Source organism: Chenopodium quinoa, unplaced genomic scaffold (assembly GCF_001683475.1).
Source record: "Chenopodium quinoa cultivar QQ74 unplaced genomic scaffold, ASM168347v1, whole genome shotgun sequence".
Lineage (NCBI taxonomy): Eukaryota > Viridiplantae > Streptophyta > Magnoliopsida > Caryophyllales > Amaranthaceae > Chenopodium > Chenopodium quinoa.
Genome location: NW_018744626.1, coordinates 4,162,150 through 4,189,037, shown reverse-complemented (window position 1 = coordinate 4,189,037; position 26,888 = coordinate 4,162,150). Strand labels below are relative to the sequence as shown.

The window sequence follows — 26,888 nt, the reverse complement described above, 5'->3', positions numbered from 1 at the left end:
TTCCCAAAAAAAATCCTAAAATATATTTTTTGTTAGAATACTAGGTTAGAACCCGTGCGATGCACGGTGTATATAAAGTCTATTTTTCATTTGTACAATTTTAAAATAAATTGCTATTATACATGAATAAATAAGAATTATGTATATTTTGTAATTTTAAATATTTTTATTTTAATCAAAATTATGATATAGTATCTGTTTAATGTTGTTTAATTCATAGTTCAATGTAGGTTATCATTTATTAGTGTGATCTTAATTAGCATAAGTATATATATATGTATAATACAATGTATGTGATCTTAATTTTATAACCATAAATCAATAATACTTTGAATTGAATTGGGATAAGAATTCAACCAATTAGAATTTATTTTTCTTAAGAATTGTCAAAAATGAAGGTTACATAAACCTTTACCACACATCCACTAGAATGGCTAGTACTTTGTATTGAAAGAAGATTTAAACCAATTGGCATTTCTTTCCTTAAGAATGGTCAAATATGAAGGTTACAAAAAACTATGAAGGTTACAAAAACCTTTATATATAACACATCCTCTAGAATTTAATTTGGAATTAGGAGAGAAAGAAGAAAAAAAAAGGCACACATTCACAAAACTCATAATGGAGGAAGAGAGTTCGGTAAAGCTACATGGAATGTGGGCAAGTCCTTATGTTTTGAGAGCTAAACTTGCCCTTAATATTAAGGGCATAGATTTTGAATACATAGAAGAGGATTTAGCAAACAAAAGTGAGTTGGTGTTGCAACACAACCCTGTGCATAAGAAAGTGCCTGTTCTTGTGCACAATGGTCTACCCATCGCGGAATCAATGATCATCCTCGAATATATTGATGAGACTTGGTCTGATCCCCCGCATCTCCTCCCTAAGGATCCCTACCTTAGAGCCAAACATCGATTTTGGGCTGCGTACTTACAAGAGGTAAGCCCCTTACTCTTTGATGATCTTCTGTAACTTAAGTGTTGTGCTCACCGTAGTACTTGATGGTACGTATGGTCACGACATTTCATTTATAGTACTACGTAGTTAAATGTGTCACTTTTCATTTGTCATTTGTGTTCCACTTATTTTGATTGGTTAAATATATGCTGGTATGTGTCAACCTATTTAATTCATTCATGATCAAGAGTTGGATCACTTACTTATTCCTAAATGCAAAGTAACTCATAATTTATTAATATTATTAATTTTTGAGAAATAAGAAACGAGTAATTTTGAACAGAGGGAGTATGTATTGTTTCGGATGAAAACAATGGGACCTTGCCGAAGGTCCAGTGAGGTGGTGAAGACTGGGCTCGGTCCAAGTGATGTTGGGCCGAGGGTTTCCTGCACAGCAAACACACGTAAACTAGCCTCGGGGGTGTAGCCGAGGAAGGCCCCTCCGATGCTAAAGTCAGTACAATGTGTAGAGAGAGAAAGCTATGCAAGAGATTTAATTGTTTGAGGCTTGTGTGAATATGACTGTACAAATGTGATATTGATGACTTTTATACCTTTGCATATAAGGAGGAAGTGGGCCTTGGCCCAATTGACTTGTCTTGTGGACTGATCTTGACTTTAGCACAAATGGAGAGTTGAACCTTGACCTTGGGCTTTTAATTGGATCATTTAATGACTAGGCCCAATTGGACTAAATTGGACCCAAACATGTATTAAATTCTTAAATATTTGACAATAAAAATGATTGTATGGTATGATCAGACAATGATGATATTAAGCAAAACAATGACAAACGGAGGTAAACCTACAGAAGATGAGATGAAGGAGTACTGGAAGAAGATGGATATGGCCGAAGAATTGATCAAAGCCGAGTTATTCTCAAATGGCTGTCCATCTTTCCAAGAAGCGAAACCAGGATACTTAGACATAGTCCTGTATTCTTTCTTAGGAACCTATGATGTCGTCGAAGAGTTCTATGGCTTTAAGCATATCACTGCAGAAAGGTACCCGTTCTTGGCGTCTTGGACCAAGGCACTCAGTGAAGTTCCTCAAGTTAAAGATGCCACTCCATCAAGTGTTAAGGTCATTGAGATTCTTCATGCTATGAGGAAGAACTATCTCCAATTAAAGGGATAAATGATCATTATTAAGTTTAGTGATTGATACAAAACTATTTATGATTTAACCAGGGTTAATAAGGTTTCAATTCATTGTTGATTTCACAATTTATTTGGGTTTTTCTAGTGTATTATTTATCTGAATTTGCATATTTTTGATAAGGTGGAAATATTTTTATTAATGAATAATCAGGCTATGACTCTAAAAGGGATTGAGGGGAGTAGCCGCCGAGTAGTCTTTTAGCCTTAAATGAATACAATTTTATCTTTTTTGAATGTGGGATACATATTTCAATACTTACTTTAGTTTCACTCGATTAATGTAGAACAACACATATTAATCAAGATTGTAATGAAAACTCCCTCCATTGTTTTCATGGCGTGTAACTTTGACTTTCAAAATTATCTACCATCTTGATTGATTATGTTATCCATGAAAACCACTTACATTAATTTTTTGTACGTTATAAAATTGGATATGAAAATTTTAGTTCAAGAAATCATACCCACATATACATGCAGTAGACCCCTTGCATTCTTAACTTAATGAAGAGGTCTATAACTAAATTTTACATACATTCTTTCTTCAGAAATTTACAACTCTTTCACTCTCAAAATGTAACACGAATACGAGTTCTAGTATTGATAGTGTTGTTTGAACTAATAAAATTTGTTAACTAATTGCTCGATCACTTTCCACGATTCTTCAAACTACACCCTCATTTCTGTCATGGACATCTACAATCTCGACAGTGTCGCCGCCGCGAGCATGACCCATCATTAGTAAAAGAATCGAAATTGCCTGTTAACTTCAGAGATTGAGTATGATAAAATGTGATTAAATTTTAAAAATATCAAACAAAATTGCACTTTTTAATACTAATTCAATTAATTTCACTATTGATTTCAAGAAAGAAATTTTATAGTATAAGGGTATCACGCGCAAGGACAACACACGCAATGTTACAACTAATAAAATACTACTTCTATAAGAATAATCATATTATAATATTAGTTTTGTGCCCCGTGCAATGCACGGGTTGTTTATGAAATTTTAAGATAAAATTATATTATAATTCAATTTAATTGATTGAAAATAGAATTCTAAATTAACATTTTTTTTTCTACAAAGTCAATCTATATTTATCCAACGTGGTACGACACTTGGCGAAAAGTTAAAATACTATACGATGTTGTCTTGTGGCCTAATTATAAGTTTATTATTTGGTATTTTATCGAAAATAAAACTCTAAACTAACCATCTTATTCTAAAATTCTATCCTAATTTGATTGAAAAAATAAATTTTAACTAACTTTTTTATCTTATGAATCTATTTAAATCTATCCAAGGTGCCGCGATACTTGGTGAAGAGTTAGAATGCCAAGTGTCACTATTTCGTGACCTAAGTCTGGGTGATGATTTAAGGCCGCTATGATATGAGCGTGACTATTAGCCATCATTGAATCTCATCAATGACTGGCAATTGAAGATCATTCCTTCAGCCCCCGTGGGCCGATTGGAGATCATACGATGTTCTGACAAACTTCCCTCTTTTTTAACCTTCACTTGTATGTATTTTTTGTTTCAAAGCAATCTAGCTAATAGTACTAGCAACTAAGTACTTTTCATCAAGACTCAATAGAGCATACTAGTAAATTAGAATTGTAGATCGTTCGTTTTCTTTAGCTTTGTACCACTCTATTGTTCTAAAATGAATATTACGAATTAGAATAGTAAATTAGAATAGTGTGAAGACAACTATATCCATCAAAATGTTTGATTACCAATTTGTCTCCAATTAAAAAAAAAAAAGGTAAGAAGATATTAGTACCTAACTAGATTAGTTTATGAGGAATGATAATAGTTTTTTTTTTAAATTTTTTTTTTTAATTTTTTTTTCCTTCTTATATAATTTGTGCTAATAAATACTCCATAATTCGTACTATTTACATTATTAAATTATTTAGATGTTTAGAATACTTGTAGTTTTGTACAGTAGTAGCTTAGTTAGAGTATATTTCCTGCCGTAGAATGGTAATGGTTTTTTTCCTTCCAAAGTTTTTTTAGTTTAATATTTTTTTTTTACATCTTACAAAGTTTTGTCGTAACATAGTTAGAGTATATATCCTACCGTGGAATGGTAATAGTTTTTTTTTTTTTCAATATTAATTTTTACTAATAAATAATATTTACATTATTGAATTATTTAAAAGTTACAAAATACTTGTACTTGTAGTTTTGTAGTAGCTTAGTTAGAGTATATAATTTAAGTAATGTGTAAACCTTAATCATAAACAAAGAGTCTGCAAATAATTACAACAAAATAACATGTAAATAGTCATAAAACATTAATAAGCATACAACTGTAATTATTCTTCTCAAACAGCTAACCATATAGTGCGTGTTAGGACCCCTACTTTTAGGAAATATACCACATTACCACTTCCTCGGTTTAAAAAGAATAATAGTCAACGAGTAATATTAATAGTGTTAAATAACTACAGTACTCCGTAATAGCTTAGATTGATCACTTTCTATGAATATTCAAATTACACCCCAACTACTGCTCTAGCAAATCTTTTAAAAGAGGAGATAGAAAGAGGAGATATATAGCTTGGTGAAGGAGGTGATATGGGTGGCTAACTAAAGAAGAAGAAATTAAAAGAGGAGATAGAGAAGAGAGATAAGAAGAATTAAAAGTTCAAAAAAAAAAAATTATATTGTGGCTGGCCGTATGAAACTTTGTGTACTACATTAATATGGAATATGTACAACAAATAATATTATTTTTGAAATTAAATAATAGAGTTTATTATATAAAAAATAATAATAATTAAGGACACACCAGAAGATGACACGTGTCATTGCTGGTGTGTCTTTTACTCTTTTAGTATGTAGTATTGATGATTGATTGATGGTAATAAAATTCAAAAATAATAATTGTTGGTGGATTATTAATTTATTAGTCCTTATCTATAATACTATATAAAGAAAAGGAAAAATTGCTCCCATTAATCTGAACTTTGCCTCATCCGCCAAAAATAATCCCAACTTTCGTTTATTATCTATTGCACCGAACTTTGGGGGGTATTAATTTTCGTTGCACCCAACAGGTCATCTAACCTGTTGTAGCAAGTTACCTAGACACGTGTCAGCGTATGAGCGGCTTAATTTTTTTTTTTTTAAAAAAAAAAAACAAAAACAAAAAAATAAAAAAAACCCCAAACCACCCACGCCCAGCGGCTGCCACCACACCCCCACCCCCACCACGCCGGAAAATCACCCCCACCCTCGAAAAAGCCCTCCCCTGCTGCCGGAAACCGCCGCCCAGCCTTCCCCCTACCTCGAAACCCATCCTTTCCCTTCCCCCACCCTCGAAAACCATTCCCCCACCCCCGAAAACCCCTCCCTCACTCCCGGAAACCGCCGCACAACCCTCCCCCTTCCCTCAAAACTCCCCCTTTCCCTTTCCCCACCCCGAAAACCCCTCCCCTATTTCCTCCCTTCTCCCCCGCCGTTTTCCGACCCGAATCCCCTTCCCCTTCCCCTTCGTTTTCGTCGTTTCCGCCCCTTTCCCCTTCGTTTTCGGCAGGTGGGGAGTGGTGGTCGGGGGTGGGGGTGATTTTCCGGCTGCGTGGGGGGTGTTTTCAGGTGGGGTATGGTGGAAGGGGTGGGGGAGGGCTGGTGGATGGGGTGGTTTGGGTGGGGGGCTGGTGGTTAAGGGGGAAGGGGTGGGTTTATGTTTTGTTTTTTTTTTTTTTTTAAATTTTGTTTTTTTTTTAATTTTGTTTTATTTAAATTTTGTTTTTTTGAATTTTTTTTTATTTGACCATTCATGTAGTGACACGTGTCAAAAAAAATGTAACACACAAATGTTGACCGGATTAACCGGTTGCAGGTAAGTTGGGTGCAACGAAAATTAATACCCCCCAAAGTTCGGTGCAATAGATAATAAACGAAAGTTGGGATTATTTTCGGCGGACGAGGCAAAGTTCAGATTAATGGGAGCAATTTTTCCTAAAGAAAAAAGGGCTTTTTAGGTGATAAATTTACTTTTTTCCAAAATGTTTTTCTCATTTTGCAAAATTACCCCTCTTACCTACAGTTAAAAATTAAGAATTGTTTTTTTTTGTTAATAAAAAATTAGCTATCATAACTGCAGGAGGAGGAGCTTTAATAAGGGATTATAATGGCACTCTCATCTCAGCCTTCCACGCAAATTTTAGCTACTGCACAGCTTATAGGGCAGAGATTATGGCTCTTACTCGAGGCCTGGAAATGGCTCAAAATCTGCAAATCGAGAATTTGGAGGTTTAGCTCGACAATCTTGCTTGCGTTCAAGCTCTAAATATGCAGAAAATTCCCCGAGGTGAAAATATCCATGAACTTGCTTACTGTCAAAAGCTATTAAATGGTGAAAGATGGAATGTGAAAGTTGCTCATGTATATCGTGAAGGCAATCGAGCGACGGATTAGTTGGCCAACCGTGGAGTTGTTCAAGACTCTCCCTTAGAATTAATTAATAATGTTCCACTAGATTTAAGTCGTATTTTAGAGGAGGACTGTAGAGGTGTGGCCTTACCACGGCTTATCCCTCCGCAGGTAGTTTCTTTGTTTGCTTGTTTACTCCTTTTTTTTTGAAATAAAAAACTCTTCCCAAATTTGCTCATATATGCTTCTTTTTTTTGTTTTGTTTTTTATATCTTTATCATGCTTTTAATAAATATTTTATCTGTATTATTAGTTTCACACGAGCATTGGTTAATATTTTTATTTTCCTTCTAATTTATTATATGATACACACATACCTCTCCGCTTGTATTACTAAAACGAGAAGAGTAGTGGGTGATTTTTTTTTAAAAAATCTTAAAATATATTTGTTGTTAGAATATTAGGTGAAATTAGCGTAATTAATACAATGCATGTGATCTTAATTTGTTAACCATAAATCAATAATACTTTGAATTGAATTGGGATAAGATTTCAACCAATTAAAATGTCTTTTTCTTAAGAATTGTCAAAAATGAAGGTTACATAAACCCTTTACCACACATCCACTAGAATGGCTAGTATTTTGAATTGAAAGAAGATTTAAACCAATTGGCATTTCTTTCCTGAAGAACGGTCAAATATGAAGGTTACAAAAAAATATGAAGGTTACAAAAACCTTTACGTATAACACATTTTCTAGAATTTAATTTGGAATTAGGAGAGAAAGAGGAAAAAAAAGACACCCATTCACAAAACTCATAATGGAGGAAGAGAGTTCGGTAAAGCTACATGGAATGTGGGCAAGTCCTTATGTTTTGAGAGCTAAACTTGCCCTTAATATTAAGGGCATAGATTTTGAATACATAGAAGAGGATTTAGCAAACAAAAGTGAGTTGGTGTTGCAACACAACCCTGTGCATAAGAAAGTGCCTATTCTTGTGCACAATGGTCTACCCGTTGTGGAATCAACAATCATCCTCGAGTATATTGATGAGACTTGGCCTGATCCCCCGCATCTCCTCCCTAAGGATCCTTACCTTAGGGCCAAACATCGATTTTGGGCTGCGTACTTACAACAGGTAAGCCCCTTTTGATCTTTTGTTACCTAAAATTGTGTTCATAAATGGTATATGTTTCCGACTTTTCATTGAATTTATGTATGAGAAAATTCATGTTCATCAAGCTAATTTACAGCTTGTGTAAATTAGGGGCAATTTCGTCTTTACAGTCATAATATTAGGGGTACTATTGTTAGCGTAGACATAACTCGGAAAACGATGGGCTAATGCTAATCTAACACCAAAATCAGAACTCAGACATAGCTTTCCAAGTTTTCCCTAATTCAAAACCCTTATTTAACACCAGAAACCACTTTTTCCTCCACAGTACCACCACCACCTATGACAGTTCATAATGCCTCCGTGGATGAAAGGCTTTTCCTAAAGGGTTGATATGGCACTAATTTACACTCTTTTCTAGTAGGGTGTCTTTTTGTTTCGCGATTGTTGAGGAAGAAGAAGAGGACTATGGGAAGAAGAAGAGGACGCAGGGAAGAAGAGGACGAAGAGGAAGCTTCTGTGGGTTTGATCGGCGGAAGGCGGATAAATGGTGATGGCTGTTAAGGGTTTTGCATTGTGGTGGAGATGATGGTGGCTATGGTGGTGCTGCCAGTGAAAGATTGGAAAAGATGGTGAAAAAAAAAAGCATATGTTAGTTCTTAGTAATAACACTGTAACGTCTTAAAATCCATCAACAATATAAAATTAATTTATCTGGTAAGGGGGGCCCACATAAGCAATTGATTGACGAAATATTGTGGTGCCCTCATTTATGTATTTGAATTTACTTTGTTATGAGATGGAGGGCGTAGAAACTAGAAAGACTATAGCATGATATTCTCATTGGCACTTTTAGACCACTTGTTGTGGATGAGTTATGTAGTTGGTTTACTGTTATAAATATAAAGGTATATGTTACAGACAAAAGATAAAAGGGACCTTACATGTAAGGGGGAGTGTTGAAGAATAGACCTTCCAAGTGTTACCACATTGTAAGTATCCCATATTGATTGAAAAAGAGAGAGTTTATCAATTTATAAGGTTAATGAGCTACTTCTCATATTGTTAGATGTTTTTGGGATATAACCTCCTTTGAACTTGTAAAGTGGACTCTCTTTTTTGGTTTGTGCGTGCGGTCCAGACTCGTAGTTGACAATTACATTTCATTAATAACTAGCCTTCTGACCCGTACAATGCACGGGATGTTTATAAGGGGTACAATAGTAATTTTTGTTTTATAATATGTTTTAATTGGAAAATGAATAGTTTATAAAGGAGAAGAATGGGTGATAATTGAATGTAATTGTAGAGATATTAAGTTGGGGAAAAATGAATCAAATAACATTCATATATGTATTTTTTTTTTTGAAGGGAACATTCATACATGTATTGAATTAAAGCTAGTTCTTTTTTAAAATAATAAGAAAGGGGATTAATTAATGAAGGGAGGTGACATGTGGCATTGGTGAAAAATAAATTTTAATTACATGTGGCATGATGGGGATGATGGTTTGTGTTTTTAAATACTAAGTATAGATATAGATATAGATTAAATGGGTTAGTTTGTGTCATAATATTCGTTGAATGATGGAAAATTGATAATAAACATTGTATGGTATGAGCAGGTAATGGATATATTAAGCAAACCAGTGATAACAAGAAGTAAACCTACAGAGGATGAGAAGAACGAGTACTGGAAGAAGATGGATATGGCCGAAGAATTCATCAAGGCTGATTTATTCCCAAATGGCTGCCCATCTTTCCAAGATGCGAAACCCGGATACTTGGACATTGTTTTGTATTCCTTCTTAGGAACCTTCGACGTTGTTGAGGAGTTCTATGGCTTTAAGCATCTCACTGCAGAAAGGTATCCGTTCTTGGCGTCTTGGACCAAGGCACTCAGTGAAGTTCCTCAAGTTAAAGACGCGACTCCATCAAGGGTTAAGCTCATTGAGATTCTTCACGAGCATTATCAAGTTAAGTGATTGATATAAAACTATTATTCATTAAGGGTCTAATTGAATCTGAAATGATAGAATCTGAGCTGAACTGAATAGAGGTGAATTGAGTTGCTTACTCCCTTCGTGTTTTAATAAGTGTCACACTTATTAAATCCGGCCGTATTTTAATAAGTGTTACACTTTCTTTTTTTTTGGCAAAAAACTACAATAAAATATCATATCTCTCTTCTCTCATGGTCTCCATCAAACCCGCTACTACTTTTTTATTTTTTTTATTTTTATTATATCTTTCCTCTCACATTCATTACTTTTCAATAAACTACTAACCCCACTTACTTCTTATTTTATTTAAGTCAATTAAATTGTCTAAAACTATATACCGGTTAAAGTGTAACATTTAAAAAACACGAATGGAGTACGTATGGAAAAAAGAAATTAGAAACTGAATTGATTGAAGCTGAACTAAAAATAAGCTAATAGAACAGACCCTAAATAAGGATTAATTAGTGAATTTATAATTCAATTGGGTTTTTGTATTGTATTATTTTTCTAAATTTGTATTTTCTTTTATAAGGTGGAAGATGATGTTCTTTTCACAATAATCCTTTTTTTTTTACTAAATAAATGAATATGTGTTTTTTTTGTTAGGAAATTAGGGTGCAATTGTGTATGATTAATGCGGAACAAGTCAATTGAAATTAAGAACGAGAAAAACAATAAAAAAGATAACAAAGAACACAAGGATTTACGTGGTTCGGTCAAAATAGACCTACATCCACGGGTGGGGGATTCGAGAGCTTCTTCACTATAATGGAGAAAGAAACAAGAGAATAATACAAGGAGTCCTAAATCTAATGGCTCAAAAGGTATCATCTAATTGATCAACTAAAGGGTCCTTTTATAACACAAGGAAACCCTAATAAAACCCTAAAATTGTTCCCCAAGTATACTCAAATAGCCGTCATAGAAAATATATAATTTTAGGAAATATTCCATAACTTATCGTAGAATAACCTAACTACCGAGCTATAGCTCGGCAGCTAGCTCATGCTTGCCGCAAGTCCTTATAGGGCCGAGCTATAGCTCACTCGCATAGAGCTATAGCTCGCAGTCTCGTTGCAAATTTTCAGCTTCGTCAGGTTTTTGTAAAACGGTCATAACTTTCTCGTTTCTTATCAAAATTGGGCATATGACCTATCGTTGGAAAGCTCTTGAACCCAACTATCACCTCCAACTTGAATCACCTCAAAATCGTTTGTAGTTTGAGATATATAAGCGTTCAAAGTCAGCCCTACTAGATTTCGAGTCACAATTTAACAATCTCCACCTTGACTTGAAATCAACCAAAAAACAAGGTAACTCCACCTTGAACCAAAACCAAGAAGTAATGCTCATAATAAAACATAAAACCTCCACCTTAAACAAAACTCCATAAGCCTACTCACATTAGGCTATCACCAAACGGACATCTTCCATAACTTGTGAACCGGTGCATCTCCGAACACAAAATTCCGTACACAAAAATCATCACATGGCCTAGATTGAGAGTATAATGTCCCGACGCCAAGCATGCTTATAAAAATTGACCAAACTCTCTTCAAACACTTCTTCATCTCAAAAATCAAACCAAAAAAAAACTTAAGCAATTCTAGAAAAATAAAAATTACATCAAGAATTTCTAAATTGCAATTGTAATTAGTAAATCACAAAAGTACCAAAATTGAGATAAGAAATAGCATAACTAGAACAAAATCTAATGCATAACCAAGATTTCTACTTTATTACAAACAAAAATCAAAAGCAATCTATCATAGACTCCATACCAAAAATCCACACCGTTTCTCGTTTTACCAAGAGATCTCAAAGGGGAACTTATCATGAAGAGATCGTAGAAACCGCAACCCTAAAGCTCGTAACCCTAAAGTGCATAATCATCATCATCGTCGGTATTGGCAATATTTGCGGATTTGTCCTCATTGGACTTCTCCTCATTCTTCTTCTTTAATTTCCAACACTCGGCTTTGATGTGACCCTTCACATGACAATAGTTACAAACTTTTCCTTTACCAAAATTCTTATTACCACCATGAGCAACTAAAGCATTATTTTGAGTAGGATTATTAGATTTATTAACCAACTTATTGTCAATTAAATCTCTCTGGGTTAAGGCATCCTTAACATCCTCCAAACTCAAATCATCTCTACCATACAATAAAGTATCTCGAAAATGCTTATACGTAGGCGGTAAAGAACACAAAAACCTAATAGCCATGTCCTCATCATCGATCTCAACATCGATGTTTTGCAAATCAATAATATTAGAGAAGAATTCATCTAAATAAGACTTAAGCGGTTTAACTTCTTCTAGACGAAGATCATGAAGTCTAGATTTGAGTAGTAGACGGTTGGTCACACTCTTTGTCATATAAAGTGACTCCAACTTCAACCACAAACCTGCAGAAGTCGTCTCCTTGGCAACCTCTCTCAAAACATCATCAGAGAGACGTAATTGAATTGCCGAAAGAGCCTTCAAATCGATTTCCTCCCATGTATCCACTGTCATGCCCGAAGGCTTGTTGGATACACCTTCAAGAGCCTTGTGACAGCCACTTTGAACCAAGATGGCTTTCATCTTCAATTGCCAAAGGCCAAAGTTCACTTGCCTATCGAATTTCTCAATATCAAATTTCATTGGCATAATTTAATCAAACTAATCTATAAACACCTAAACCTTAAGACCTTAAAACCTTGGCTCTGATACCACTTGTTAGGAAATTAGGGTGTAATCGTGTTTGATTAATGCGGAACAAGTCAATTGAAATTAAGAACGAGAAAAACAATAAAAAAGATAAACAAAGAACACAAGGATTTACGTGGTTCGGTCAAAATAGACCTACATCCACGGGTGGGGGGTTCGAGAGTTTCTTCACTATAATGGAGAAAGAAACAAGAGAATAATACAAGGAGTCCTAAATCTAATGGCTCAAAAGGTATCATCTAATTGATCAACTAAAGGGTCCTTTTATAACACAAGGAAACCCTAATAAAACCCTAAAATTGTTCCCCAAGTATACTCAAATAGCCGTCATAGAAAAGATATAATTTTAGGAAATATTCCATAAATTATCCTAGAATAACCTAACTACCGAGCTATAGCTCGGAAGCTAGCTCATGCTTGCCGCAAGTCCTCATAGGGCCGAGCTATAGCTCACTCGCATAGAGCTATAGCTCGCAGTCTCGTTGCAAATTTCCAGCTTCGTCAGGTTTTTGTAAAACGGTCATAACTTTCTCGTTTCTTATCGGAATTGGGCATATGACCTATCGTTGAACCAAGCTATCACCTCCAACTTGAATCACCTCAAAATCATTTGTAGTTTTAGAGATATAAGCGTTCAAAGTCAGCCCTACTAAATTTCGAGTCACAATTTAACATTTTTTTTCTTTGGGATTTGAACTACAATTATTCTATTTCTCAATATATACACGCAACATGGTATTTGACTTTTATGTTGTTAAACGGATTTAGGCCGCGCTTGTCAGCCGTAACAAATGTCCATTTTATGACAAAATTTTCTTTTTTCTTTTTTTTTTCTTTTTTTTTTTTTTCAATGTGAGATATCCATATTACTATTTACTTTACTTTCATTTGATTAATGTGGAATAACACTTTCATTCACATGTGAGTTTGCTCTTGGATTTAACAAACATGCATTGAGGTTTACCGTACCAATAGTTGCCTTCTTTTTTCCCTTCCATATATACCTTATAAAAAGTATGAGAATGCTCTTATGAATAGTGTGAAAACAACTATATTTCTCAGAATGTTTGTTTACCAATTCGCCCTCAACTACCTTTTACCATATAAAAAGTATAAGAATACTCTTATAAATAGTGTGAAGACAATTATATCCCTCAAAATATTTGTTTCCCAATTTGATTTCAACTACCTTATAAAAAGTATGAGAATGCTCTTAAGAATAGTGTAAAAACAACTATATCCCTCATAATGTTCATTTACCAATTTACCCTCAATTAAAAAAAAAACCTAATTAAAAAAAGTAAGAAGATATTAGTACCTAACTAGATTAGTATATGTGGAATGATTAATAGTTTTTTTTTTCTTCTTACATTAATTTGTACTAATAAATGCTCCGTACTATTTACATTATTGAATTATTTAGATGTTACAAATACTTGTAGTTTTGTAGTAGCTTAGTTAGAGTATATTTCCTACCGTAGAATGGTTATAGTCTTTTTTTTTTTTTTTTTTTTTTTTTTTTTTCGACAACGGCTTCCAAAATTTTGTGGTAGCATAATTAGAGTGTATATCCTACCGTGGAATGGTAATAGTTTGTTTTTTGAATTTTAATTTTTACTAATAAATAATATTTACATCATTGAATTAGTTAAAAGTTACAAAATACATGTAGTTTTGTAGTAGCTTAGTTAGAGTAATTTTCCCAATTAGAGATTTTTTCAAATTTGTTATATATTTGAGTAATGTGTAAACCTTAATCATAAACAAAAAGTAATCTTTGCAAATAATTATAATAAAATAACATATAAACAGTCATAAAACATTAATAAGCACGCATACAACTGTAATTATTCTTTTCAAACGGCTAACCATATTGCGCGTGTTAGGAACCCTACTTTTAGGAAATATACCACATTACCACTTCCTCGGTTTAAAAAGAATAATAGTCAACGAGTAGTATTAATAGTGTTAAATAGCTACAGTACTCCGTAATAGATTGATCACTTTCTATGAATATTCAAACAAAAACTTTTGTATACACCCGGTTTACACTAATTTTACTGTACATCGAGCAATATAACTGTATAAGGGTAACTTTTACCTAATTTTAGGGTAACTTTTTGGGTAACTTTTAACATAATATGGAGTACAATTTTTATATAAATAGACAATAAGAAAAGTTTTATAATGGTAATTTAATTACATTTAATCACAAATAATTGATTTTTAGTCATTTAAAATGTGATTCTTTACTAATAATTTTTATTTGTATTGGATTACTTTTATGCATATTAAGGTAACTTTTATTTATTTCAGGGGTAACTTTTGATCAATCTAGTCTATCATTATAGTAGATGTACAATAATTATTGTACACCCGATTTTTTTTAAAGTTTGTAATATTCAAATGGAAAAATTAGAAAAAATAATCCCAACTTTCCTCAATTTTTGTAGAATAATCCCAACTTTCATTTATTCTGGAATAATCCGAACTTTTGGGGGTATTCTTTTTCTTCAATCCCTAATACCGGCTACCGGTAGAATGGTTTTTTTTTTTTTTTAAGTGACACGTGTCAAAAATTAATTGGTTAAAAAAAAAACAAAATTAAAAAAGAAAAACCACCGAGCCAAACCCCAACCATCCTTAAAATCCGGCAACCCGCCAATCCAGCCACCTCCCTCGTCGCCGGTCGTCTCTCCCCCACCACCAGCCAACCATTAGGGTCGCCACTCCGACCAAACCACCATCCACCACTAGCCCCACTCCCGAAAACCCATTCCCCCACTCTCGAAAAATCCGTCTGAACCAGCAGCCCCACTCGAAAACTCCTCTAAACCACCTTGCCCACTCTCGAAAACCACCAAAAACCACTTCCCCCACCATTGAAAACCCTAGCCGCTAGGGTTTCGGGGTGGGGGAGGAGTAATTGGGGTTTTTCGGGAGTGGGAAAGGTCCGTTTCTTTGGTGGTTGCGTGGGGGGGGGGGTTGAAGGAGATTTCGGGAAAGGGGGAAAATGATGAGGGAAGGACGCGGTCCGCTGAGCTTCAAGGAAAGAACGGCGGCTCCCGGCGATGGCGAGGCGGCGGATTTCTATGGTGGTGGAGGTCGGTTATGGTGGAACGGTGGGGGAGGGGAGGCTGCTGGCTGGGGTTTTTCTTTTTTTAATTTTTTTTTTGTTTTTTTTTTTATTTTTATTTTGTTGGACCAATCAGGACTTGACACGTGTCAAGTGACCTGATATAATAGGTCATTGACTTTGGTTGACTGGTTAGGGATTGAAGAAAAAGAATGACCCATAAAGTTCGGATTATTCCAGAATAATCCAAATTGATGAAAGTTGGGATTATTCTAGCAAAATTGATGAAAGTTGGGATTATTATTTCTAATTTTTCCTATTCAAATTACACTCCCAACTACTGCTCTACCAAATCTTTTTAAATGAAGTGTTTTAATTGGATTTTTATACAATTATTGTTGTACTAAGTTGACTATATTTTATTTTCTAAGTCTTCGCTTGTTGATTAAGCTAAATCCAAGATTGAACATACATTAAAAAAAGATGTAATCCTTATTACATGTTCTACTTTGAGAAAGAGAGCAAGACCAGGCAAAAGAGACACAAAATCGATGGCAGAACAGAGCTCAGTGAAGCTACATGGAATGTGGGCAAGCCCTTACGTTACGAGAGTCCAACTTGCCCTTAAATTGAAGGGTGTAAAGTACGAGTACATAGAAGAAGATCTACAAAATAAAAGTGAATTACTCTTACAATATAACCCTGTGCATAAGAAAGTGCCTTTTCTTGTGCACAATGGTCGACCCATTGCAGAGTCAATGATCATCCTCGAGTATATTGATGAGACTTGGACCGATCCCCCGTATCTCCTGCCTAAGGATCCTTATCTAAGGTCCAAACATCGATTTTGGGCCGCCTATTTACAACAGGTTAGCTCATTGATCACTACTCTTTCATCTTTACCTTAACTTGTTTTCTTAGCTTGTATCAATGAATACAATTTGTAACTCTAGTTTATTGAAAAATATCAAACTTATACAATTATATGTTCAATTTCATTAATAGTTACGGTTTGGGTTTAATTTCTTTCAATCCTAAATTAAAACTAATTGTTGATAGGAGTAATTCTTATTCTTCAATATGTTGAGTCAACGCATAATCCATTAATAAATTCATGTCATATCCTTAATTACGAGAAAACTGATATGATTTGGATGAAGGGAGTATTATGATATGGTATGTGCAGGTGGCAGAGGAATTGGGTAAAGTGCTGCAAAAGGAAGGCAACCCATCAGAAGACATGACGAACGAGTATCGGAACAAGATGGACATGGCAGAAGAATTGATCAAGGCTGAGCTATTCCCTAATGGCTGTCCATCTTTCGAGGATGCGAAACCAGGATACTTGGACATAGTGTTGTACTCTTTATTAGGAAGCTTTGATTATATTGCGGAAGAGCTCTTTGGGTTTAGTCCTTTCACTGAAGAAAGGTACCCATTTTTGGCATCTTGGATTAAGGCATTGAAAGTGGTTCCTCAAGTTATAGAAGTAACGCCTCCAAAGGCTAAGGTCATTGAGCTTCTTCGCGCCAGGCGACAGATCAGAGCGAGTAACCTCCAAACAAAGGCGTAATTGATCATTATCGATTAATTGATTGAAAACTATTGTGATTTATAATGTTTGAGGGATTAAGTACATGAGCAGTGAGCTTGGAGAATAAATTATGTGTTTTTAATTTGAGTATTGTAATAGCTAGACAACTGAATGTTTGTAATAAAGGTTTTTAGACTATTGATTAATTAATGAAATTAAAGTGTTGAGTGCTACTAAATTAGTTAGTTTGAAACATATTTTGTTGGAGAATTTCTCAGAGTGAGGGTGAGAATCGATCCCAAGATCTCGTAAAATCAAGAACGAAGCTCTAATTACTTAAGCCATCTATCACTCTCTTGATGTCCCATTATTAATTATATGTCGACTCCACTTACACTAAATGTTATTGGTAAAAAGTTGTAAGGTCATTTTCTAAGGATGGATGTAGAGAATTTTTATGTAATATCCGTAGCAATATATAGATAAAGATTTTTAAGAGAAGGACCATTATTCACGTATGTTGTCATGTTTACATTTAGGAGGGCAGATGCAATTCATGCAAAACTGAGCCTTTTGCTTTTTAGATGAAACACTTTTTAGTTTTTACTTTCAACACTTATCTAAAATCTTTTTATTTCTTAGATTTTTTTTTATTCATTTGACGTCTTACTAAATTCATCTCGACCTATACTTTTCATATATGGCTACAGATATGTATTAGTAAATGTGAAAGAAGAAGCATCTTCTAAATAAAAATGGATGAAATTAAAGACTCAATACCATCAAATGTTAAGGTCATTGAGCTTCTTCATGCTTCGAGGAAGAACCATCTCAATTAAAGATTTAAATGATCCTTATCTATTTTTGTGATTGATAAAAAACAATTTACAATTTAGTTAGGTAGTTAAGTTTCAAATCATTGTTGAATTGGTTGTTCATACTCTATTACACCCCTCATAATATGACATCCTTTAACGCTTGAAGTGTGGATGCGGCATGAGCCATGTTATAGATTTGAACCTATATATACACCTTTGTGTTATACTGATTCTTGATACGATGTTAAAGGACCAACTCAATCAAAGATTAATTTGATGGCTAAAGCTCATGAACGATACGGTGATCCAATAATTGCCTAATTTAGTGATGGGCTTATGACGACGTAATTCTTATGGGGCGCTGTGTAACTTTACAAATGTGACCGTTTAATCATCAATTCCATCTTAAAATTAAAGATTTTAATCGCTAAAATAAGTTAAATTTGAAAAATGAAGGATTTTGAAGATTATTAATTGATTATAATAGAAATTTTGAATAAAAAAAGTTATTATTGTTTGGCATCGTTTTCTGGTTTCAGTTTTCTGTTTTTTTGAAAACAAAAAACCAAAAACAGGAAACAAGAAAAAGGTATTTCCACTTTTTTGTTGTCAGTTTCAAAAGTATCTTGATTTTAATAAGTTTGACTTTTTTTTGTTTTATTATATGACTTATATCATATAAATTTGAAAACAAAAAAAAGAAAACCATAACAATTTTTTTTGTTTTTTTTTTGTTTTTTTTATTACTACTTTTGAGATAGTTATTATGTTTGGAAGATAGAGAAATTTAAAAAAATAGAATGAGATTTGATAAATTGTGGGAGAAAAAAAAAATTAAAAAAGTAAATTAGAAAGTGAAAGTTTAGAATTCCTTTCCATAAAATTGAAATATGCACATAGGTGAACTAATAGTACTATTTACTTGCTACTACTTAATGTGTATATAGTACACTAAATAATTAATGGTACTACTTGATCACTTAATGATACTAGTCTAAATTGAGAATAAACATTTGCTCATATGTACGTAAAATTACTTATACTTCTTCTGTTAAATATTAATTAGAATAAATAAATATTTTATGTTTCACAAATAATACCACTTTAAAATGCCAATCTCCCACAATAAGACTTGTTCTTGCACATCTTTAAGTGGAGTGTTGTGATTGGAGTTTTATTGCTGTACAAAGTTAACTTATAGTCAACCTTTAGCTAATATATTGAATTGACCTAAGATGTTAACCTTTTTTTTTTCGTAAGACTAAGTCTTGTTAATTAAAGGCTGAATCCAAGAACAAACATTATATAAAGATATAATCATTATTAGATTTTATACCTTGAGAAAGAGAGCAATACCAGGCAAAAGTAACACGAAATCAATGGCGGAAAAGAGCTCAGTGACGCTACATGGAATGTGGGCAAGTCCATTTGCCTTGCGAGCCAAACTTGCCCTTAAAATTAAGGGAATAGAGTATGAGTATATAGAGGAAGACTTACAAAACAAAAGTGAATTACTCTTACAATATAACCCTGTGCATAAGAAAGTCCCTGTTCTTGTGCACAATGGTCTACCCATTACAGAGTCACTTATCATCGTCGAATATATTGATGAGGCTTGGACTGAACCCCCTCATCTCCTGCCTAAGGATCCTTATTTAAAGGCCAAACATCGATTTTGGGCCGCGTATTTACAACAGGTTAGCTCCTCACCTCTTCATTGATCTTCTGTTACTTGAGCTCTAGTATCAATGAATCTTATATAAAGGAGAGTTTTTTCCCGAATTAACAAACAGTACAACTATACATGATGGTATATGTGCAGATAGCGGAGATATTGGGTAAAGCGCTGATAACAGAAAGTAAACCATCAGAAGACATGATGAAGAAGATGGACGTGGCTGAAGAATTAATCAAGGCTGAGCTATTCCATAATGGCTGTCCATCTTTCGAGGATGCGAAACCCGGATACTTGGACATAGTGTTGTATTCCTTGTTAGGAAGCTCTGATGTTGCGGAAGAGTTCTTTGGGTTTAGGCCTTTCAATGCCGAAAGGTACCCGTTCTTGTCATCTTGGATAAATGCACTGAAAGAGGTTCCTGAAGTTCAAGATGTAACGCCTCCAAAGGATAAGGTCATTGAGCTTCTTCATGCCATGCGACAGAGTTATCTCCACACAAAGGCATAATTGATCGTTATCAGTTTTCATAATTGATTTAAAATTATTGTGATAAATGCGTAAGGAATTAGGAGTTTGTAGACTAAAATAAACCCGGTCCACATTAATATTAATGTGGACCGAGTAAATATCACACTTTTTTATTGGAAGCTTTAATCACAAGCTCTTTCTTTCTTTTGTCTTTTCTGTTTGATTTTCTCAGTAATTTTTTCTCTCTCCTCCCTTGATGTTCTCTGTATTTAATTTATATTTCAACAATGGTGAAGACGAGAGGAGGAAATTCATCAAAATCAACAATGGCGGTCATAATTAGAAATGGAATTTCATCAAATTGGAGTAAACGAAGAGGATAACGATCATCAGTTGGAGTAAACTAAATGAAAAGCGAATATATCAAACCAAATGTGATTATAAGAAATAAAAAGTGATTATATCAAGCTAAATGTGATTATTAGAAATAAAAAGTTATTATATTAAGTTAAATGTGATTATAAAAAAAATAAAAAGTGATTATATCAAACTAAATGTGATTATAAAAAAAAAAAAGTGATTATATCAAACTAAATTTGATTATAAAAAATGAAAAGTGATTATAAGAAATAAAAATGATGATATTATATCAAACTAATTGAGTTGTAAAACTAATTATACTGATACATAATCGATTAAAAAAAATAAAAACTGATTATAACAAATGAAAATTGATTATAACAAATCTCTACACGAGCTTTTCCTAAAAAAAAAAGTCTCAATCTACAATTAAGTACTCCATTATTCCAAGAAATCTTCTTGTTGAATTTCAAATTCAATTGAAAGATTATTTAAGTTTTCTAACATTACAATTAATAACAATAATCAATAAATTTTGTATAATTAGAACGAATTTTAACAAATATGTTGATGTTTACCTTCGTAATTGCTTTAAATTGCATCAAATCGAAGTTGAATAATGATTGTAATTGTACATTGTCTTCATATATATATATATATATATATATATATATATATATATATATATATATATATATATATGTTGATTTAAATCTCTTGGAATACAGAATTTGAAAAAATACTGAGAGGAGAGAGAAAAAATCCCCAAAATTGTTTGAGAAGAGAGAGAAAATTATCCTAAATTGATTGAGAGCAGAACAAGAGAGAAGCAGTCAATAAGGAAGTAAAAAAGAACGACCATGGATTTTTGGCTGGGTATATGTCACTAATGGATTGATGGGCTTTGGTCCACATTAAGTTAGTGTGGACCGGGTCCATACAAGACAGATTATTATTGAACTTAACTTATTTACATTTAGCATAAATTATATTTACCATATCTTAATTTATTTTTTTAGGTCAGAAGAACATCACCTAAGTAAGTTGTCAAATTGTCAAAATACTATGTATGAAAATAAAATTAAAAAGATAGAGTTGAACGTATGTTAAGGTTCAATTCTGCCCAATTTAATTATTTTTGACAACAAAATAAAATTAGACAAAATAATACGTCAATGATAGTATAAGGGTAATGCTGTCATAGACTCATAGGATGAAAGATATCAATATGTCATCAATGAGCTCATGCAGTCATGCATCCTTAATCTGATTGAAAATTCAAAACAAAGTTGTCGGTTAGCAAGATACACGTAGTATATGCTTTAGTGAATTGACACAAAATTTGTAGAAATGTAGAGGTGGTACTTTATAAGAAAAAGTGAAAATATAAATGAATAATTAAGGAAAAATAATCATGTTACATAAAAATATAAAAAAAAACTACGAGTACCTTTGTTTTAATTACTGTTACTCAGTAATTGTAGCTATGCAAATTAAGAAAAACTAAAAATGAGATCATACATACATCTGGTATTATTAAAAATAGAGATAAAGTTTTTGATAAAGAAACATCGGCAGAACTTGTTTAGCTCATCTTATTTTTACACATTTCAGAAAAAATAAATACAGATTAGAAAAAATAAGTTCAAATCAGATCAGATCTAAAAATTAAATTTAGATCAAATAATCGTTTTATGTGCACTTTTTTTATCGCTAAATACCTTTAATTCCGTAATGAAAAAAATTATGAAAATTACATATTAATAAAATACACATTACTCCGTATTACGAATCTAAGAAGACCCCACTTTGTACATTTTTTCCTTATAGATTATCGTACAGTTAAGGTTAAAGTTTGGTTTAATTAGACAATCAGATGTGACCAAATCAAACCTCCAGACCAGAACAGACAAAACCAAATGAATTCAAATAAGCAAAAATAAGGTGAATCAAACAAGCCCTTACAATCTTACACAGCTAGATAAGACGAGGTTAATAATGGTTGATATGGATCACATTAAATATTATCGGTGTATTATAATGCTGCTACACAAAGTTGACTACGTTGCTTATTAATGAAGTTTACTACTGAGTATATACGGAGTAACTATATATACATTAAATACACACACAATTTTTTTTTTTGAAGGCACATTAATACACACACTTTAAAGTGATTGAGATCTGTATACAATTGAATTCGGCGAGATAGGCAGATAGCTCAGTAATTAATGGAGGAAGAGAGCTCAGTAAAACTACATGGAATGTGGGCAAGTCCTTATGTTTTGAGAGTCAAACTTGCCCTTATTATTAAGGGCATAGATTTTGACTACATAGAAGAGGATTTACAAAACAAAAGTGAGTTGCTCTTACAATATAATCCTGTGCACAAGAGAGTGCCTGTTCTTGTGCACAATGGCCTATCCATTGCGGAATCAACAATCATCCTCGAGTATATTGACGAGACTTGGCCTGATCTTCCGCATCTCCTCCCTAAGGATCCCTACCTTAGGGCTAAACATCGCTTTTGGGCCGCATTTATACAACAGGTTAGCCGGCTTAGCCCCCTTTGCTACGATATTGTGTTATTTTTGCTTGTGTTGACTCTATTTTATGGTATATACTTGAAATAATTGAATGCATTTTGCCAATATACAACTTTAGCTACTCATATATACTTAAAATCATCGTTAAGTACTCTTATTAAATGTAAAATATCCAACAATATATTGACGAACATTTTTATCAAATTTTAACACATCGTATATATATTTAATTATCAGTATATCTTAAACAATTTAGAATGTAGAAAAAAAAAATAAACTCACATTTTCTAATTTTTAAAAATGGGATATGATTGAAATAGCATAACACTTATATTGAGAGATTAAATCAATTAATTTCGGACAAAGAAAGTGCTAGGCTGTTAGCTAGATAACTGACGATTGCAGTCGACGAACTAAGCACGGTTTCATTGGTTTGGGCAGGCAACAGAGATATTAGGCAAAGGGTTAATAACAAAAGTACAGGGTAAACCAACAGAGGACACAATGAACGAGTATTGGAAGAAGTTGGATACGATTGAAGAATTTATCAAGGCCGAGTTATTCCCAAATGGCTGTCCATCTTTCCAAGAAGTGAAACCTGGATACTTGGATATAGTGTTGTATTCTCACTTAGGAACTCTCGACGTTGTCGAAGAGTTCCTTGGCTATAAGCAGTTCACTGCTGAAAGGTACCTGCTCTTGGTGAGTTGGACCAAGGCATTGAGTGAAGTTCCTGAAGTTAATGACGCGACACCATCAAAGCCTGAGCTCATTGAGCTTCTTCATGTTATGCAGCAGAAGAACCTCCCACTGAAGGCATAGAGATGATCATACTGTATTTTCCGACGGTTTAATGTGGCTGTCAAAAGCAAGTTATTAGTATTCCCATGTTTTCTTTATGGGCTCATTTTCAGATTGATTAAATGTATCCCCTCATATTAGTAATGTACTAGTCTGTAATCAGTATGTTATCATATTGTTGAAAAATAGACTTTTCAAGTATCACTATATGTAAGTGTCCCACATTAGTAGAAGAAGAGAGAGTTGATCATTTTATAAGGCTAAGATGCTTCTTCTCCTATTATCATACGTATTATAATTTTGAAATAGAATCTCCTTTGAAATGGACTTTTTTTTTTTGAATTGCGGGTACGATCTAGATCCGTATCTATTACGGAGTACATTTCAATTATTGAACCTACATACATTAAAATTATGGAACCTCTTTTGAAATGGAGTCTTCGTTAATATATTTGGAGTCAATTTGTCACCATGGTACATCAAATTTGTAATGGGCCTATGTACTTTGGAATTGGGAGTGTTAATTTTCCAAAAGTTCAATAAAGTTAGCCCATAATCAAATCAACTAGTACTCTACACCTATTATCCAATTCAATAATCCGTTGTCGTCCAGCGGTTAGGATACCTGGCTTTCACCCAGGAGACCCGGGTTCGATTCCCGGCAACAGAACTTCATATTTTTAAAAGGCGTTATTTTGGAGAAATATATGTACTTCGTCTATATTAGGGCCGATCACAATAGTATGGATTTACCCTTAATTTGTCCACTCATGATGGGAACTTTTTCCTAATCTTTCCACTCAGGCGTCAAGGCGAAGCCCTCGGACATACCTTTGCTAGGCGGAGCTAAGAGATACTGGGACACTCGAACATTAGCTTTATGATATCTTGAATTCTTGATAGGGAAATTCCCTGTTTCTCATAGTGAGAAACGAAATTTGTTTCTCATGGGGGCATTTTCGTGAATAAATCAACAACTTTTTCATAATTTCATTATTGTGGGCTCCACAATTGAATAAAGTTGTTGGTTTATTTACAAAAATGACATGTGAGAAACAAACTCACCATGAGAAAGTGGGGCATCCTCTATCTTGATGTACCTTGTTATACCCTAACAAGTTTAGGAGGAGTCTGTTTCTAGAAACACAACTCGATTTATTTTCAAAGCTTGTCGCAAATAAATTGGAAAATGATCGACTTGAATAACATATGAATATATGATCATTTATTGAATACAAGGATATATGTTAGAGATAATATCGGAAAATATATGTGTGATATATTTTCTGTATTGATCTTATTAGGAGAATAATATTTTTTTTTTGGTGTTCTACCCGGTTGACCCTTTGGGCTTATCCGGATTCGGGGATCAGTTCTGGGTGGTTAGGTTCCAGTCTCCTCCCGATTGTTGTTGCGGGGGATCGAACACGAGTCCTCCCTACCAAGTGTAGTCCCAATCACCACTACACCAACAACCAATTGGTATTAGGAGAATAATATAATTAGGTTATAAGATATTATTAAAGTATCTTTTAGGAGATTGTTTCCTATCTTATGTTCTTAGGTTTTGTATAAATATATCACACGTATATTTTCCAATATTCCTAACAATACATCTTATTAAAAGAAATAGATGGATATTACTGTAATACCTAACAACCAGTGACATGTGATAACCTAATTAAGCTTTTCATACTACTATGCCGGAATATGTTGTTTCTGTTGCATAGCTTTGAGAAATTCAAGAAGCTTAACCTTAGATGGTCTTACTTCTTTCACTTCAAAATTCTCATCAATCGCCTCGACCCAAGAGAACAATAGGGGGTACCTTTGTGCAGTCATAAGCTCAGTGTTGAAGAATTCCTCCAATTCTTTTGATGTTCCAAGTATGGAATACATCATTATATCTAAGTAGTCAGGTTTCACATCTTTGAAAGATGGTAAACCATTTTGGAACACTTGAATGATTTCTTGTTCAACCACATCTAGCTTCTTTAGCAGCTCCTTTTTGACATCTTGGTGTGCTTCTCCTTCTGTCAACAATGTTTTCTGCATCGTCTGAAAGATCTGTGGCACGCCAACTTTTTATCACAGGTACACTTGAATTTAAATAAGTGATTTGATCTTTTTAAACCTTATTTGGTTGGATATTATAGTTTATCTAAAAAATGACTATAATATTACACATTATTGTAGAAGAAAATCTATTAAATAAACTAGATCTTATTAAATTTGGAGGATACCCCAATTTCTCATGGTATGACATTTTCGTAAATAAACCAACAACTTTATTTAACTTTATTCAACTATAGAGTCTACAATAATTAAAAAAATTGTTGATTTATTCACGAAAATGTCCCCATGAGAAACAAATTTCGTTTCTCACCATGAGAAACAGGGAATTTCCCTTAATTTTGCCACAAATTTAGTTTGCAAATTCTAATTTTCACATTATTGTGTTTGATAAATATGCAAGAGTGATGCACAAAATTTTAAGGAGGAGAATTGGAGAAACAAATAGAGATAACACACTACCAATAATATATTTTTCAATATTCCTAATACCTAATAAAGACAATATATTAATGATAGGCTAAAAGCCTAAAAGCCCCAAGGCTTTTCATGACATTATGAGGAAAGAGATCGAAAGTGTTATTAACAAAATAAAGTTATATTACTATATATAACTATATAACTGCACATCTGCACAAGAAAAAATAGCAAAATAGGGAGAAGTTTTCTTACCAATTGAAAGTAGGCGGCCCAAAAGCGATATTTGGCCCGTAAAAGAGGATTCTTAGGCAAAAGATGTGGAGGATCAGCCCAAGTCTCATCAATGTATTCAAGGATGATCATGGACTCCGCAATTGGTAGCCCATTATGCACAAGTACAGGCACTTTTTTATAGACAGGATTATATTGCAATAGTAGCTCACTTTTATCTCCTAAATTCTCTTCTTTGTACTCAAATTCTATCCCCTTAATTTCAAGGGCATATTTCACCCAATGTGCATAAGGGCTAGCCCACATTCCGTGTAGCTGAACCGAGCTCTCTTCCTCCATGGTCTAAGTGTCAGGACCGGAGACGAAGGCAGCAGCCGGATGAAGGGCCTTGGGTTGGCAAATGTGAGATTGGGTAAAACTTATGGGAATGACTAGACTTATATAATGCTTGAGGCTTTAGCCTTGTCAATGTCCTTACATCGCAAGACTTTGAACTACATGTATAAAAATAAAGTCAATCTCTTAACACCTAGATTAAT

At 33.6% G+C, this 26,888-nt stretch overlaps 6 protein-coding genes and 1 non-coding gene across 7 annotated transcripts; 6 read left to right on the top strand and 1 right to left on the bottom strand.

Moving 5' to 3' along the window:
- Positions 1–511: 511 nt before the first annotated feature.
- LOC110700799 (glutathione S-transferase U9-like) lies at positions 512–2,183 on the top strand. The gene is made up of 2 exons (XM_021878393.1): positions 512–939; positions 1,720–2,183. Exons 1-2 carry the CDS (start codon positions 622–624, stop codon positions 2,092–2,094), a joined length of 693 nt encoding a protein of 230 aa, XP_021734085.1. The 5' UTR covers positions 512–621; the 3' UTR covers positions 2,095–2,183.
- Positions 2,184–7,137: 4,954 nt separating this feature from the next.
- LOC110700590 (glutathione S-transferase U9-like) lies at positions 7,138–10,104 on the top strand. The gene is made up of 2 exons (XM_021878147.1): positions 7,138–7,646; positions 9,251–10,104. The coding sequence occupies exons 1-2, from the start codon at positions 7,329–7,331 to the stop codon at positions 9,608–9,610; spliced, it is 678 nt and encodes a 225-aa protein (XP_021733839.1). The 5' UTR covers positions 7,138–7,328; the 3' UTR covers positions 9,611–10,104.
- A 5,633-nt stretch (positions 10,105–15,737) lies between these two features.
- Positions 15,738–17,212, top strand: LOC110700589 (glutathione S-transferase U9-like). The gene is made up of 2 exons (XM_021878146.1): positions 15,738–16,289; positions 16,607–17,212. Exons 1-2 carry the CDS (start codon positions 15,972–15,974, stop codon positions 16,991–16,993), a joined length of 705 nt encoding a protein of 234 aa, XP_021733838.1. The 5' UTR covers positions 15,738–15,971; the 3' UTR covers positions 16,994–17,212.
- A 1,753-nt stretch (positions 17,213–18,965) lies between these two features.
- On the top strand, positions 18,966–20,426 carry LOC110700588 (glutathione S-transferase U9-like). The gene is made up of 2 exons (XM_021878145.1): positions 18,966–19,469; positions 19,595–20,426. The coding sequence occupies exons 1-2, from the start codon at positions 19,152–19,154 to the stop codon at positions 19,955–19,957; spliced, it is 681 nt and encodes a 226-aa protein (XP_021733837.1). The 5' UTR covers positions 18,966–19,151; the 3' UTR covers positions 19,958–20,426.
- Positions 20,427–22,429: 2,003 nt separating this feature from the next.
- On the top strand, positions 22,430–24,168 carry LOC110700581 (glutathione S-transferase U9-like). Its single transcript, XM_021878139.1, has 2 exons — positions 22,430–22,827; positions 23,266–24,168. Exons 1-2 carry the CDS (start codon positions 22,510–22,512, stop codon positions 23,644–23,646), a joined length of 699 nt encoding a protein of 232 aa, XP_021733831.1. The 5' UTR covers positions 22,430–22,509; the 3' UTR covers positions 23,647–24,168.
- A 55-nt stretch (positions 24,169–24,223) lies between these two features.
- On the top strand, positions 24,224–24,295 carry TRNAE-UUC. Its single transcript has one exon. It is a non-coding gene; the product is annotated as a tRNA-Glu (tRNA).
- Positions 24,296–24,798: 503 nt separating this feature from the next.
- Positions 24,799–26,791, bottom strand: LOC110700582 (glutathione S-transferase U9-like). The gene is made up of 2 exons (XM_021878140.1): positions 26,371–26,791; positions 24,799–25,692 (listed from the first exon to the last, which is right to left on the bottom strand). The coding sequence occupies exons 1-2, from the start codon at positions 26,686–26,688 to the stop codon at positions 25,324–25,326; spliced, it is 687 nt and encodes a 228-aa protein (XP_021733832.1). The 5' UTR covers positions 26,689–26,791; the 3' UTR covers positions 24,799–25,323.
- Between the last annotated feature and the right edge of the window lie 97 nt (positions 26,792–26,888).

Coding starts and splice junctions, on each gene's coding strand:
- LOC110700799 (XM_021878393.1), top strand. CDS start 622: ATGGAGGAAGAGAGTTCGGTAAAGCTACATGGAATGTGGGCAAGTCCT. Junction 940..1,719: donor GGGCTGCGTACTTACAAGAG/GTAAGCCCCTTA, acceptor TGGTATGATCAG/ACAATGATGATATTAAGCAA.
- LOC110700590 (XM_021878147.1), top strand. CDS start 7,329: ATGGAGGAAGAGAGTTCGGTAAAGCTACATGGAATGTGGGCAAGTCCT. Junction 7,647..9,250: donor GGGCTGCGTACTTACAACAG/GTAAGCCCCTTT, acceptor TGGTATGAGCAG/GTAATGGATATATTAAGCAA.
- LOC110700589 (XM_021878146.1), top strand. CDS start 15,972: ATGGCAGAACAGAGCTCAGTGAAGCTACATGGAATGTGGGCAAGCCCT. Junction 16,290..16,606: donor GGGCCGCCTATTTACAACAG/GTTAGCTCATTG, acceptor TGGTATGTGCAG/GTGGCAGAGGAATTGGGTAA.
- LOC110700588 (XM_021878145.1), top strand. CDS start 19,152: ATGGCGGAAAAGAGCTCAGTGACGCTACATGGAATGTGGGCAAGTCCA. Junction 19,470..19,594: donor GGGCCGCGTATTTACAACAG/GTTAGCTCCTCA, acceptor GTATATGTGCAG/ATAGCGGAGATATTGGGTAA.
- LOC110700581 (XM_021878139.1), top strand. CDS start 22,510: ATGGAGGAAGAGAGCTCAGTAAAACTACATGGAATGTGGGCAAGTCCT. Junction 22,828..23,265: donor GGGCCGCATTTATACAACAG/GTTAGCCGGCTT, acceptor TGGTTTGGGCAG/GCAACAGAGATATTAGGCAA.
- LOC110700582 (XM_021878140.1), bottom strand. CDS start 26,688: ATGGAGGAAGAGAGCTCGGTTCAGCTACACGGAATGTGGGCTAGCCCT. Junction 25,693..26,370: donor GGGCCGCCTACTTTCAATTG/GTAAGAAAACTT, acceptor GGCGTGCCACAG/ATCTTTCAGACGATGCAGAA.